General features: G+C 31.4%; 1 protein-coding gene across 1 annotated transcript; it reads right to left on the bottom strand.

The window, feature by feature from the left end:
• Window positions 1–1,836: 1,836 nt before the first annotated feature.
• On the bottom strand, window positions 1,837–14,525 carry LOC132735139 (uncharacterized; the record flags this gene model as incomplete). The annotated part of the gene is made up of 5 exons (XM_060722038.1): window positions 14,014–14,525; window positions 13,561–13,818; window positions 10,037–10,233; window positions 9,372–9,549; window positions 1,837–2,046 (listed from the first exon to the last, which is right to left on the bottom strand). Coding segments are annotated over exons 1-5 (868 nt in total), but the record flags the coding sequence as incomplete, so codon positions are not given.
• Window positions 14,526–17,029: the final 2,504 nt, after the last annotated feature.

A 17,029-nucleotide genomic window follows, 5' to 3' on the forward strand; every position in this document is an offset into this window, starting at 1 on the left:
CTGTGTTATAATAATGTATAAAATAGCTTATTTCACTCACAATAAACATAATTTTATACAAAGCTTGCTTTATCTTAGGATTCTGTATAAAACAAACGATAATTGGAACATATTTCTTTAAAAAATAAGTTTTCATGCTTTTTAACTAAACAAAAAATGACAAAAATAAACATGAATTCTGTAAAAAAATTAAAGCTATCAAGAAATGTTTTTCATAGAATTTTCTACATTATTGATATATCAAGTAACATTTGATGGTGGATTCAAAAATAGAAATAAAATAGATATGTTGACGCGTTAGTTTTTTGTAAACGGGCAGTTTCCGTGGTTACCGCATATGCCAACTGTCAAAATTTCCACGCTTTCTTAAAAAATATCAGTGTTATACTAAATGTATTGTCAAATATACAACAAAAACATGTTGTAATAAAAATTTCTTTTTCTTTTGATGTTATATTTAAGTTAATGATACTGAATATCTTTTAAAACATATCTAGGGCCATATTATTTTTTTCACTCGACTAACATACCCGAACAGTAAGCAAGTATTCAGAAATTTACAAAGAAATAATGAAATTCGGAAACTTTCTTAGATATTTATTTTGTTTTTTTATTCAACACTTTTAAAATATATCATTTTAAACTTCTTTGCCCAGTTGTCTGCCAGTAATCAAGTCGCGGCGCACTTTCGTCACTATACCACCAAGTGGGTGGTAACGCGCGCAGAATAATCATCAATGCTGTCGTACTAATGCTTGGAGAAATCCTTTATGTGATGTTGTCTAAACGACCTCTTATTCTTTTGAACCGATCTCCTTTTGAACATTTAGAAATATCTATTCTGTATTATTTACTCATTATTTGCTTATAGTCGAAATTTAAACACTTATCCGAATACTATTCAACTTGACCTTCATTTGAAGAGTAATAATCCGTGATTATCTTTCTTGGAAGCGCATAACGATGCGCACAGAAAACTACCGAAAACGTCTTTAAATACCAATATATTGTGATTACTCAAAACGTACTGAATTGGCTTTTATGAAAATTGAAGAACGGATAGGAGAGAGAGAGAGAGAGAGAGAGAGAGAGAGAGAGAGAGAGAGAGAGAGAGAGAGAGGGAGAGAGAGAGAGAGATTTTTGTCTAATATGCACAGTTGTTTTTAGGATTAGAAAGAATATGTTAAGCTTAATAGCATGCTTGAATTTTCTTGTATAATAAATTATCCACGCCCTGTGTATGTTTCAAAACCTTACCTTCAGGTAAGGAATGTTAAATATTAATTCGTCAAATACTTTATTCTTAACTCTGATAGAAGAGAATGGTTGTAAAAACCATGTTGAATAGAAAGTTAAAAAAATGGTACAGATGAAAAGCCTTCAAAAAGGCGAATGGCTTGCATAATTATGACTATTCCATCGATCGTTTATCATTAAAACAGTTTCATTACAATAAACTTTTATTGGTAATGTAGCCCGTTATTGGGCTCAGACACAAAGAAGTGAAGTTGCAATTGACCTATCATGAAATAATTCTCGTTACCGCAAGAGAATGATTAATATTCAAAAGATCTGTTAACATAGGACGAAAGCAAGAGTAGATACCAATAACATTTTTTGGTAACTAGCCATCATTTGCAGAGCTTACACAGAATGATTAAACATATTCAAACATGAAAGTATTGTTGTGTTAAGTTAAGAATAAAGACAAATTGAACATAAACAGTTACTGTGTAACCATTATGCATTTACTTTACACAAGAACCCATCAATATTCATTTACACAAAATTAAAAAAAGAACAACATAGATTTCTATATTATTAGAATTAACTTACCTAAGCCTATATATCTAAAACATGCTATGCAGACATCAATGAAGGTGATGACGATGCTTTGATGTTTTCCGGCTTGAATTTCAAACTCTTCCCACTTGAATGGGTGATTCAAATAAGAAAGGGATACAAGAAACATACTTGGTTTATTGCACAGTTCTTGTCTAATATTGGACAGTCCATTTGAATGTAGTGAAAAACAGGGTGGAGTGTCTGGAAGAAAATAAATAAAAAGCTAATTTTTTGTTTAGTTTGTATGGTTTAATATATAATGTCATATTCCATTGCATTTGTAATTTAATGAATATATTTATACTGATAAATAGGTTTGGAACAGGAAACAAATGAACAGATCATTGTGTACCTAAGTAGGTAGCTTAAACTGTAAAGTTTTTTTCAAGTTTGGGATTCAGAACTACGTCGTATCCTATCAAATGTAAACAAACGCCACAATCTTAGAACAAAAAAAAAGAATGTTTTGGTTTATTCCGCTTTTTGTTGGAAATGATTGAAATCAAGATATATGTATTAACACTCTCAACTATTTTCCGCTTCATTCGGTGTAGATTGCTTGCACAATTTTTTGTAAAACAAAAGTTATTGCGAACTTGCAACTCGAAGCCGGCAAGAAATTTTATGAAGTTTGTGGGTACGACGCAGTTTATTTTGCTTTATTCCATCGTTTTTTACCTCCAATCTACTATATACTCGTTTCAGAGTTTACCATGAATTTTAAAAAAATATAATTTTGCAAAATTCACAAAACTTCATTAAACAAAGATATGTTTTTTTCCAAGGAAATAATGATTTGTACGATATGATACGAAGGAGGCAAGGACCTCAAATGTTGCAACTGCAGAGACACTTCGACATTTTGGAGCTAGCTTGATAGGTTTTCCATGAGTAGGAATAAAAAATCCCTGGTGGTTTTCAAATTTACAGTAGTTCAGCGTATATAAAATTCGGCCTCGGTCGGATACACCTGTTTGATTTTTTTCCAACAAAATTTGTGAACTATTGTGTAATTTCAGCTGTACAAATAAACATTTTTTTACAAACCTTTGAAATGAAGTTTTAAGATTAAAAATACTTGAATTAATTAGAAATAGAATAACTATTTTTTTGTTGAAATGAATTACGTTCTTGCGCTCAAGGATCCCTTTTTTCTTAGATATTTACATTAAAAAAATAATAAATTTATAAATGTGTCAGTGGTGTGAGGAGCAGAGAAAATTACAATGTAAACAGGGGGTAATCCCCTTTAAAGTCATTGTCTAAAGAAAAGAATTGTTTATGTGTCAGGCAATACACCATTATCATAGAACAATGACACTTTAGTATAAATGCTCTAATTTAAGGAATGTCTTAAGTCTATGGGAAACTCAATACGATAATCCGACCCAAATATTGATAAAAATGTACAATGCTATTGAATCAATTCATACATCGCATATACCACTATCAAGTTTAACGGTGCCAAGTGTAAAATACCTTTTCAAAACGGACAACTCCTTGACAAAATTATTTGTAGCTTTTATCATTTTACTCGATATTGAATATTCAGAGTTTATTATGGAAAAGAATGATACTGTATTTCAAATATCTTATTAATTTTAAGAAAATATATTTCGTCTGTTCTCATCGACGATAAAGAAATGCAATACGACAAAATCAGCGATAAAGTTCCACGGATGAAACGACTGCACGAAACGCATACCTTACTTGCAAAAATATCGTAGCTTAACTTTATAATATAACACTAAAAATTAAATGTGGATTTTAGAGATAAATAATACATTATTTCAAATACCGATTACAGTTTCATATGTTCGATTATTAAGAAAATGAATACAATAAAATCGGCACTTAAAGACCTAGGTAATAACGGAATTTTCCAATAGCAAGATAGAATTTTTTTTGTTTTTTTATTGTTATTACTGTCCAGGAGAGGTTTCTTTGGAATATTGAAAATTTGTATCACAAAACTGCAAATAAAAAGTAACCTCCCCCATTCCTTTCGAACTCACAATAACAATTATCAAGCATGTTAAGGCAATACTAGAACACGTTGTCATATGGGTGTGCGATCACTGTAACTTTCAATGTATGTAGCATTTGATACACCTTTACTAAATTTGTAGATGCTTATCACAAGTGCTTAAAACAAGACTGAAAAAAATGAAGCCTTAATAGAATGTTAATACATTTTCCATTTCGTGGAACCAGTGAGTGACCTATTGACTTAAATTGTATACAAGAACACATGTGCGCATTCATAATGATAAAATATTCACAAACAATAAATGTTGTAACTAGCATACTTAGCGCATGTTTTTACAGTTGAACCTTTATTTAGCTTACAATGAATTTTCAACTGCGTCGTATCATATTTTCTTTTTAAACTGCACGGTATCATTTCGTTCAAATCATTATTTTGTTGGAAAATAAATATTTCCTATTAATGGAATTTTAATAAATGATGTAAATGTATATTTCGAAGTTTAAATTTAACTCTGAAAAAATATGTCATTGATTTGAAGATAGAAAAGATGGATTTTGCAATATGAACTGTGTCGTACACAAAACTTTATAAACATTCTGTCCCGCTTCGAGTTCCTTAGTTCGCTTAAAACTTTTGTTTTACAAAAAAATTGTGCAAGCAAGCGGAAAATAGTGGGGCGCCTTAAAACATATGTCTTGTTTTCAGTCATTCCCCACAAAAAGAGTAATAAACTGAAAAAAATATTTTTTGCGTTCTAAGATATCGGCGTTTGTTTACATTTGGTATGATGCGACGCAGTTAAGATTCCAAGCCCCGTTTTTCGTCTTTATATGTTAATATTAACTACATTGGCAAGCCGAAACCACGAACACTTGACACAGTGATCAGTTTGTCGTTTTACCGCGTTTTCGTGATTTCGTTATTTTGTCTGGCGCCCCGCGGAGCAAAAAGCGAAAGCACGAACGATAGACAAAGATATCGTAGGGATATTACAACAAAGTATCTACATAGTCATATTCATTTTGCGCCCTGCGGACCGAAAATAAGACCTGGCACAAATCAACCAGCATAATAAATTGAATGTAAGACTTTAATCACTGGATTCAAAACCTTGATTTAATCTATCAAGACATTTTATATATCGGATTCGTACTGTTTACAATCATTTCAAATGTGATATTTCAAAGACTACAATTTTGCAGACTGTTTACTTAAGCCACTGTATGACCATACTCGGTATTGGCAAATTAGATCATTACTGTATCAGTCTTCTGGTATTGATACAAGGAGTCAGAATCCTAATAGGTCACCTACAACTTTTTTATTTTTCTCGGTAAAAGAGTGAGTAAATAAAGACAAAATATAAAGATAACCTTAAATAGAAAAAAAGGTCTATAAATAAAGAACTCCAGAACGGGAAAATTGAAAATATTGCAGGGTCAGTTTCCTTATGCCAAATAGTGGTAAATCTAAGTTTTTGTGCAGATTGTCTTCAAAATAAATAAGTCTAGCACAGAAATGTTAAATAAGATTATATTTCAAAGGCAGTCATCCGCTGAATAAAAATTCAAAAAGTAACAAAGCATACAGTACAAAAAGTTTTATATTTGCAAAGAATGAATGTTAAAACTAGAGCAACAAATGTTCTTTAACTTTGTTTTATGAAATACAACTGTAATTGACAAAGATATGATTTTTTTTAAGGTTTTCCTCCTACGTTTTAGTTGCCTGCCTTGTGCTCTTTGTATCCAATTTAAAAGCAGATAATTAAATACTGTGGCAAGCAACACATCGTTTGATTTGAAATTAAATCAATGTTTGTTACTTTATTCCCTGTCAGGATGCAAACTTTTCCTTTTATTCTTATGACATGATTTTATTTTATTTTGTATATGCTGTAATGAAATGATAGAAATAAAGTTCCAGTTATGCCAAATTATTCTACGAAAAATACAGTCGCTTTACTTATTGAAACATAATTGTAAAATGTCTATTGGAAATTAAATTTTCTTTAAGTTAAAAAATCTTTGTAAAATAACTGAACATGAGCTAGAAATGTGTCCATATGTCACGGGCACCCCCAAAATGTACTGTTTAGTCAATCTTATGATTCTAGGTCAAATATTTTTGGGCTACATGTGCCGCAAGTTGAAAACTAAAATGTTTACTAAGTAAAGGGAAATAACTTTACAAATACTGCATACATCCACAAGCTAACCCCAAGGTGAAATAATACACATGCTGATCAACATTCTTGTACACTTACAGGCCTACAGGTCAAATACTTTTTGAGCTCTGCATAATCAAGTTGAAAATTGCAAATTTATACTAAGTCAAAGGCACAAAGGCAATACTCTAACAAAACTAAAAAAAGGCCACATGATGCATTGGTTCAAAACGATGTTGATTATTATTCCCGCAAAGTTGATTGATTATAACTCAACCACTCAAGGAACAAATAACACAACATAATGAAACGGTTTTTACTAAGTCAAGGGTAATAACAAATACTGGATAAATCCACAAACAAAATCCATGTTGCACAACTACATATGCTGATCAACATTCCTGTTAAGTTTCATGACTCTATATTAAATACATTTTAAGTACGCTTCACACAAATAGAAAATTGTAAATTTTCACTTAGTCAACGGCAATAACTCCAAAAATACCACTTCACAAGCGAAACCCCTGATGCAAAACTTCACATGCTGATCATCATTCCGGTAAAGTTTCATGACCCTATGTAAAAAAAACTACATGTGACAAAAGTCAAGGACAATAACTCTAAAATACTAAATAAATCTAAAAGAAAAGAAACACAGGTGCACAACTGCACATGCTGATCAACATTCCTGTGAAGTTTCATAACCAGGTCAAATACTTTTTTTTAGCTATGTGCGACACAACTTGAAAATTGCGAATTTTTACTTAGTCAAGGGCAATACCTCCAAAAAGACTAATTATATCCACACAGAAATACCAAGGTGCACAGTTTTATATACTGAGCAACATTCCTGTAAAGTTTCATGACTCTAGGTGTAATACTTTATTAGCTACGTGCGACACAAGTTGAATATTTCGATTTTTGTAATAAGTTAAGGGCAATAACTCTAAAAATACCAAAAATATCCACACGAAAATACCAAATTGCACAACTACACATGCTAATCAACTTTCCCGTCAGGTTTCATGACTCTAGGTCAAATAAGTTTTGAGCTACGTGCGACACAAAAAGGAACGGACGGACGGAAGGACGGACATGTCAGCATTTAGGGTTTATGTGATTTTACTTTGATCTTTATGTGGCATTTATCCCCATAAACCAGTAAAATTACCACATGAACCAGTAGGTTTATGGGATTTTCTTCTTCTTTTAACTAAAATTAAGGACGAAATGAAGATCATAGACAATTGGATGTTCGCCCGGATGGACGGACGGACGGAGGGATGGACAAGGGTAAATCTAAATGCCCCCCTTATGTGGGGGCACAATAAAAACTGAATAATTTCAAATTCAATAATCTTTGTTCTGACATGCATTTTTAGAAGCCTGTTCTTGATAAAATTGTATAAGCTTTTTGAAACGCTTTTAGTAACCTGCATGAAATGCTTTTAACTCACTTACATGTGCAGATTTACTAAAAAGCAGGATACTGACCGCTAAGTTGTCATGACTTGATTTAACTATAATATTATAAAGTCAATCAATGTGAAAGAAAAGGATTTACTCTAGTTTACATCTATAACGATAGTTTATAGAGACAAATGAATTCTAAGCGCCATTAGATTCTGACGGCAAGCATTCGAATGGCATAGATAAGGTCGTGTATGTTATATTTGGCATATCTGTTGTTTTTATATTAATGAATAAACATATATGTGATTTGATACCTCAAGTGATGTTGTGCGTATGACATAGAACATATTAAGCTCATTACTTGGTGAATGTATGTAATTAAATAATATGTAAATGATGTTACAAATTGTTTATTTTTGGAAATGTTTAAATCATTACATGAATAGTAGGTCCAACGTTGCCGGGTGTTGTGAAAATAAATATATCCTCATTATGTATATTCATAACACAATGTCACTTTAATAAAATTTACTTAATTTATCGTAAACATTGCAGTTTAGATTACTGCACTAATCCTAACAACTCGTTCAATTCACATTTTTTCAAGCCGCAACGTGATTTACGTGTTTTGTTGAACTTTGGTATTGTATGATTGATTCATATAAGACAACTTGATTTGAAAAAGAATATTCATTAATATCTTACTGTTGTAAATTGTTTGTTATTTATCTCCTTGAAAACATTAACATCGAACTTTGTTTTATCAAACAAATTATCTGCTTAATTGTCTTCAAGTCAAATCAAGTTAAGAAAACAAAACCTGGTCACTTAATCATATTTTAATTTTCCTAAATGACAGCTCATTGTAGCGTTATGATAATATTCATTAGAGTGTGGCTATCTCAGTTGTAAAGCATCTATGAACAAACTATTCAAAGTGATGAACCAATGTACTTGGCAACATGGACAAAAAGTCGTTTTTGTTTGTTTGTTTTGGGTTTTACGTCACATCGACACAGTATATGTCATATCGCGACGTTCCAGCTTTACTGGTGGAGGAAGACATCAGGTGCCCTTCCGTGCATTATTTCAGACACAAACGGGTACCTGAGTAGAACCACCGACGTGCCGTAAGCTAGCTGGATAACTTTCTCACATGAAAAAATCCAAAGACCCTGTCGGGATTTGAAACCACAGAGGTGAGGGGCAAGTGGTTTGAAGTCAATGACCTTAACCATTCGGCCACGGACGCCCCTACAAAAGTCGTGTCTGTCCGTAATTTGAGCAATTATTTATGACAAACTAGTATATAAACTAGGAAATATTATTGTCTGTAGTTAAACTTGTAATACATCTAAGGAAAATTACTTTCACTTTTAGATCACCTTAGCACAAAGTGACTAAAGTTAAGTTTTTGTGAAACTAATTTAAAGATGTTTATTGTCATTCATACGTTGTGATTTACTATGTCTTTAAACTACATCCCAGTTTTAGCTGCGTTAAACGTTTTTATCAAATTTCACAGTAATGATCCTAAGGTGGCACTTCAAAGGTATACAAATAGTTATACACAATGAATTATTACGTCTGGTCATTACTTCAACATTTATGACACTTATAAATCAATTGTAAAAAAAGGAACGAAAAACTTGGTAATTGTACTTTTTGTCCCTAAGTACCAGAAATATATTTAAAAAAAGAACGGACAGCATTTAAGGATTAGATACAAAAGCGTAAAACTGATTAAAATGTATTCATACATACCCAAACAAGACAGACACACAAGAAAATCTGATTAATGACTCAAAGAATTTAACTTTGTCAAGTTGTTGGAGTTGTAAATTAAACTAAAGTATTAAACACATTTCAACTTGGAAGGTAGCAGTTGGCTTTTTTTTAACCATAATACAATAGTTATTATAATTCGAAAAAGAAAATAAGTAATATTATAAGTACCCGCAGTTGTAACAATTGCCCGGAATTTTATCTTTGGTGGCAATCTTGCCGTGTTTGGCATTGCTGATAAGAACAACAGGTTTTTATCTGTTTCTAGTACAAATACCTTTTCGTTGTACCACGCGTCAATGCTAAATCCTTTGTTACCATCTTTCGATGTTTTAACAATGAGTTTACACTGCGTAAAAATAAAACATATAATGTAGCAATTCTAAAACAATCTTGACTACCTAACCAGTAAATTATCATTAAGAAAATATACTATCTTCAGGGCATTTAGTTGTGACGAAAATAATGTAAGGTAAACTAACAAATCAAATTGTTACTTACATAATGATATGAAAACATTTTAAGTTCCGAAAAAAAGACATTGGATTACATAACAGCAGAGTTTTGTTAGAACGACACTGTGTTAAGGTAACGTCAGTTACATTAAACAAATTGTTATTTAACATTTTTTCAATATTCAACAACAGATAAGTTGTATTTAAATGTTTACTTACAAATTGAAATTGACTATAAAGTGATATTTCTCAAAATTAGTAAAGAAGCCAATATTAACTGAAAAACGTTAATCTTACAATTTATAAAATAATGAATTTACTAACTTATATTGGAATGGTTTTAGAACCTAATGTGTCAGTGATAAAAAATCGAATGCATACCTCAGATAGTGAAACATTTGTGAATACAAATTTGGCAAACCGTCCTTGTGCAAAATTTACTATCCATAAAATATCATTGTCTAAAATTGCCGTCAGTGGGTAACTGAGTGATGTAATTATAGAGACGCCATCTATGTACTGTACGGTTCTAAAAAACGATTCTTTCTGGTAAGCCCTCGGAAAGGATACCATAGATACTGTGTTAACAAGAAAACAAGTTGATAGGAAGAAGATAATTCACTTGGTAAAATAATTTTAAAAAAATTACGGAAACAAAATCAAAATCCTGGTATGATTTCCACAAACAGGACTGCATTGAAATGCAATATTACGTGAAGCACAAATGTTAAAATGATGTCATCAATTCACTAAAAATCCTTAATGCTTCAGTTGAATGAAATATAGAGCGAATTATAAACGAGAGTTTTTGAGCACTGAAACAAGAGGCTATTTATCAATCTCGAGGGTTGATAGACCTTGCGTACAAATTTCTAGCTTATAATCATTATTCCTATGATATGCAGCCTTCGAAATCCTTATTCAACCTTGTTATGCCTCGAGTTACGTTGTTGTAATATTGATATGGAAAAGTAAATTAACCAGTGAACATTAGCAATGCAAAATCATAAATTTGTTTTCATTCAAAGTCCTTCTAAGTTTATTTCAGTTTTCTTTTTCTACTCTTTTAAACTTTTTGCGCTATTTCAAGTGCAAGCCTTGTTTATCCCCAGAATCTCCAGTTAACGCACCCTTATTGCGTATAAACTATATATCTTTGACACTTTTCCATAGAAAAAATCTTCTCAACTTTTGTATCGTTTGAGCCGTGTAGAAATGCAACTTTACATATTCAACTAATGCGATTTAATGTATCAGACAAGCATGTTTGTATTTTTGTCGCCGTTCGGTGACATATACGAGTGAATTGATTTAGCCATTTAGATCCGTATATTGCCTGTCCTAAGCAATCAGAATAAAGAATTTAATACCAAATTACAAAATATGGACGAAAAACAGTCTGAAGGAGGGTGTCTACAGCGGAACGCAATCCGCCACGCTTTTGTCGGGTGAGGGGCAAGTGGTTTGAAGTCAACGACCATAACCACTCGGCCACGGACGCCCCCAATGTTACGTATTAATGTAGTTAAACAAAGTGCATCAACGTACCCCGCAGCACGCCGTCATATAACACGCCAAGATAATGTCATATCATTAGAGCTGCGCATAGATTTCGATATAGCCAAAAGGACATACATTTTCTGCTTGGATATCCACTTCTAGTAGGTTTACTTAGGAAATATAGCAACAATGAGCTGGAACACATTTTAATCAAAATCTTTGTCTTTTTAAGTGACGCTTTAGTAATGGAAACACTCAGGACCAGATCACAAAGAGAGTGAACTAGAGATTCAAATTCTAGAACACTGTTCTCAAACATTGCTGAATTGGCACCTTGAGCGGGCGCGTTGACCTAGTGTAAAATGACACGTGTGAGACCTAAACCTAGACAAGTTTTGTACAAGGTTAAATGTTTGGTCGTACTTTCAAATAATTGTCTGATGCCATGACTCCTCTATTTCTACATACTGTTCTGTTACAACAACTTTAGGTCACAGCATACAGCGTTCACATTATTCGAAAAGTACGTCAAGGTACTTATGTCAAAGCCATAACACTATATCCTGTTATTTTACGAAAACGTTAACAAAATAATATGTTAAAAGCTGAAAGTTCCGAATGACGCTACTTCTAAGAGTTTTCAAATATGATTACAGAAAGAACGTTTTATAGTTGTCGGTTAGATATACATGTTAACTATGTAAATACCTTTACCAGACATATTCAATTTTTTAAGAATGCAGCTTAATAACGGTGAATTATTAGAAAGATCCTATTATAAATGAAGGAATTATAGCCAGAGCCTAGGAAATATCATACAGCCTACGTAGAACTTAAATGCTATCTCAATAGTCAATGCTTGAAACAATTTGATTTTCTTCCCGCGGGGGGTTTAAAAATTTTGGAACACTTTTAACAAAAAATTTTCAATTTTTTAAGGGGACTTAAATATTTTACTTTAAAAATGTTATACAACGCTAAAAAACTTAAAGTTAAAATTTTTCATACTTTTCTTTCTAAATTGCCCCAAAAATTTGGGAAGTCATTTAAAAATAAAAGAAACAATTGGGGGAAAAATTTTAAAAACAGATAAAAATCATGAAAACAAAAAAAGTAAAAATAACTTCAATATGTTTTTTGATTTGGGGGCCATTGTTTTCGGGAAAACCCTTGGCCAAAAACGAAAAATTGCCCTATTGTATTCAAAATTTAGCGTTAGGGGTTAACAATTTTTTCATATTGGTTTTATGACCTGGGTTTTGACCCTGGGTAAACCAATAACTTGCCCTAAAAATCATAAAAACAATTTTTCCAGATCGTTTTCCAAAGGAAAAAGGGGAATAAAACAGAAACCCTTTTTAAGTAAAAAGGGTTTTTATTTGGGGTCCAAAACCAAAAAAATAAGGGTTTAGGGGACTTTTAAAGGCAAATTTGCGTTAATTGCAATTTCCTAAAGGAGTCCATTTTTTTGAAGGGGTTAAAATCCCTAAAAGTACACTAACAACCAAAAAAATTTCGGGGGAAATCAACCCAAAAGTTTATAAATAACCCGCTTTAAATTTTTCAAGAAAATATTCCCGAAGTCGAATATTCAATTTGGGTTTTCATTTTTATAGATATATTTGTTACATAACCCATGATTTTTTACATCTTTTAGCGCGAAAAAAACAAAAAAAAAACACAAATTTATAAATAATATTTTTTCTTCACCGACAAAAAAATTTCCACCGGGGCCGGGGGTTTTGGAACGCTCGCATCAAGAGAGGTCTAGAGTTCGAATCCCAGTAGAGGCAACTCATTTTTTTTTTTAATTTTAAGTCAAATAAACATTGAATTGACTATCAGGGTTGCAATTAGTCTTATAGCCAATTTACTACAGTTAAAACACTGGAAAGCATTGGTGGCACTTTACAAAAACAAATTGGTTTATAATCTCACAACCTTCACCTTTCTAATATTCTGATACCCAAACAAATTCAGCGCCTTCTGTGCTTTGATTCAGTTTCGGGCTGAGTGACCTAATTGTTTAACCCAAGAGACCTATAATCGGACTTGACCTAGAAATCAGTAAAATATCCTTTCTGACCGAATCATTTTTTCTTCACTTTTTCTTTTTTTCATATTTTCGTACGTAGTCAATTTATACAGTACATGCTTAATTAAAATGTTTGAGTTCAATCATTTTTTATATTTGTGTTAAAACTTAAAGAAAAATAATATTGACAATCGCCTTAACAAACATTTTCTGTCTGAGGCCTTCATTCGAAAAATAACAATAAGTTAATCTTTTTAAGAAAATACAATATACACGCACATGAGTAGTAATACTGCCACAGACATATCCACCGCTTATATTGGACAGGTGAAAAAATGATAAATTATTTCATGACGAAAGAATGACATACCATTGTTTTGTAGCTTAGCAAACCATTGACTGCCGTTTGTAATCTTAGTATTTTTCCAAATCCCAAGTTCACTACCCATATAGTGATAACAAATGTTCTGTTCATTGTGACTGACAACACTACAGCCATTTTTAGATTTACAAAGATGTTTACATTCCTCAACACTTGTATTTCTAATGAATGATGAGTTTCCGGATCGCAATTCTTGATCTAGAGGTAGCATTTCAGATAAACTGTTGCTGGTAAGGTCAATGATACCTGTTTACAAAACAGAAAAGTTCTCTGTAATATACATTTATCATAAAGATACCAAAACCAAAGTAACTTAGTAAATAGCAACAAGAAAGGTGAAAATATGACCATCTTCATGATGAAATTATAGCCTCATTCAAAATGTTTGCAGTAAATATTCAATTTGTAAAAAGAAAGTGATCAATTAAAATTTATACTTACTTTTCAAGTTACAACCGTAAACCATAAAATCTAAGCGTCGTCGTTTAAGTGTTGGATTTGCAAGTGATTCATTTAATTTTACGTATCTTGCTTTGATTGGTCTAGGAAAAGTTATTGTCTGATCTTTTGTTAATACACTTTCAGGAAAAATCCGAAATTCCTAAAAGTAATGAATTACAGATACTTAATAAATTAAAGTAACTTCCACATCTTCATTTCATTCTCATAAGCAAAAATAGAGCAGATTTTATCTACTTTGGACAAACTGTTTATGATAAAGCACAAAACCTTATTGATTCATTATCTCATGATATTTATATATTTTATAAACATTCTAGCTTTTTATAAATGATATGTGAATATTGTATGATATAGAAGTTGAATAAGTAAAAGACATTTCAATAATATGTCAATAAGGTGTATTTATCTTAATGAGTCAAATTTATGTAAATTTCATTAAAGTTCACCCAAAGTGCATGGTTTATGATACTTTTTTTTATAATTTTAGAGGTAATTTCACACTCCCTGTTTGACGCATTCTCAATAAATCCAATTCATATAACCTGTTATTTAATTTGCCGATTAAATTTCTGGTTTAAAATTAAGAAAAGCACGATGAAAATAATATGCATCCATAGTTTTGATGTGTTCATACGGCAGTGATCACTAAATGTTGATTATCAATTAAATGTGAGAATACGGACTTTTATGTATCGTTTAACATCGGCTAATGTCGGATGGTATCGGAATAAGCGGGAACTACTCACGCTTTCTGTTGGCAGTTTATGAAACCTATCTTTAGTATATTTTTTGTCATGTAAGAGAGCGTTTTCCACTGTGGCATCATTATGTGATAAGATTTCAATATGTCGTCTTGAATGCCCATTCATCATTTGTTCATTACGGTCAACTAACCATCAGTTAATATCAGAAAAGAAGCGCTGAATGTGAACTTATTTGTTATAAAAGTAACAAAAATAAAAGCAACGTGGTGTTTTGATTTACATACAAAACTTTTGAATACTCTTACAATACTAACATTCTAACTGACAAGTTGTAACAGAAACAAAACATTATGACAGGAGACCTAAAAGAAAACAACAAAATAAACCAAAAACTGTTGAACAATGAAAACTAAATTTTGTGTTTACTTAAATAAGTCTTTATATGATCATGCTCGTAAAAAAACGGTTAAAGCAGCATTTTTAAGAAACGCCAAAATTATCTTTATACTAATTTAAATTCTGGCATAAGACATCTAATTGACAATGCATCAATAGTCACAAAACACTTCATTAATCTGTATCGTATTATGACAAAAAAAAACGAAAAATAACAAAGGTTTACCATCTTGTTTGAAAAATATTAAGAATCTTAGTTAAAATTTGTATAAGTTTTATATAACAACAACAACAAGTATGTTTTCATCAGTCAAAGATAAGTTTAATATGTATCAAACATAAGAATTGGTAAGAGAACCAAACATAGATTTGATTTAAAAACAAACAAAACCAAAGAAAAGCAAATGCTCGTTGAAAAAGATATCTGTCAGGCTTGAACTAATAGAAATAGGCATTGATATAGCTTTAGAAACAGTTCTTAATATTTGTGCAAAAATCAAAGGAAGTTTACCATCTTGATTCTGGCATTTGGAACAATACCTACTATTCACGCATTAAAAACTTAGAAGTACATGATAATTTTCCAATTCAAATCTGTTTCAATACACACGTCTGAACCTCTATTGTTTCATTCATATTATTTCTTTAAATCCATAATGACTTGTGAGTTGATATTGGAATATATCGTATTCAATTCAATGCACAAATTATATTCCTTGTTATGGAAATTGGGACGCAGCAAGTAGCGATCCACACAAACGTATACATTTAAAAAATCAAAGGGCTGCAAGCTCTGTGGTATTTTCTGATCTTTGCAATCTAAATCGCACTGTATATCAGTATTATTTTCCTGTACAAGTTTCTTTTTATGTACTTTTTATGTACTATAATTCTTTTTGCAGGGCACCATAGTTTGATACATACGGAATGTTGCATGACTAGAGTTGCATCAAAAAATCATTTATGTTCATTTTTATGACAGCCACACTTTATCCTTGCATATTGTGGCTACTTCCTTAACAAAGAAACTTTAAAAAATTAATAATAGTTGCCTGGAATGGGATTTGAACCCCAGACCTCGAACCACACTGGGACCCCCGGGAAAATTTATACGGGGAAAAAACCTGAATAAAATAAAATAAAACTTTAAATTTTAATTTTCCCTTGCATTTCGGGGTTGGGGGTCCTTTTTTTATTTTGATGATTTTTTTCACAAAAAACCCATTTTTAAATGGTAAAATTTAAATTTTGCAAAAATCTTCTCGCCCAAAAAATCCCACATGTAATATAAATTCCCCCACCGACTCAATTTTTTTATGAAAAAAACCCCCGATCGACATTTGATTTAAAAAAAGATTTTTTATTATTTAAAATTTATATTTTTTTCCCGTAAATTTTGAAGGCATTTATTGGGATTCATAAAACCCCAAAACCTACTTTTAAAAAATTTTAATGCTTTAATTTTTTGGTTCTTTAAAAAAATAAAAAAAGTTCTTTCTTTTTAATCGCTCGTTTTAAGCTGGTTTAAGAACTACTTGTTGTTAGGTTTGTCACGAAACCGCTATGTCAGAGATTGAATGTTAGCTTTGTATTTCCTGAAAATCGTTGTGTGTATGTCTTGTGATTTATACACACATGTATTTCACATTTAATATTAGAAATACGCCGATATTACCTTGTATTTCTGTAGATGAAACTTATCCATGCCAAAATATAAACTGCAATGTGTCCACGTATCTGTGTGTAAGTAAATTTTAAGTGCTTCTATTGTTGTTAAAGAAATAAGGTCCACCTAGATGAAAAATACACTGGTATTAGTTTATACATATAATTGGTTAAACGTTGCTGATGTATCTCAATTTTAAAGTGAACTAGTTTATAACGGAAAATCTTAT

The sequence above is a fragment of the Ruditapes philippinarum genome, unplaced genomic scaffold, assembly GCF_026571515.1.
Source record: "Ruditapes philippinarum isolate M1 unplaced genomic scaffold, ASM2657151v2 ctg9476_1_1_1_1, whole genome shotgun sequence".
Lineage (NCBI taxonomy): Eukaryota > Metazoa > Mollusca > Bivalvia > Venerida > Veneridae > Ruditapes > Ruditapes philippinarum.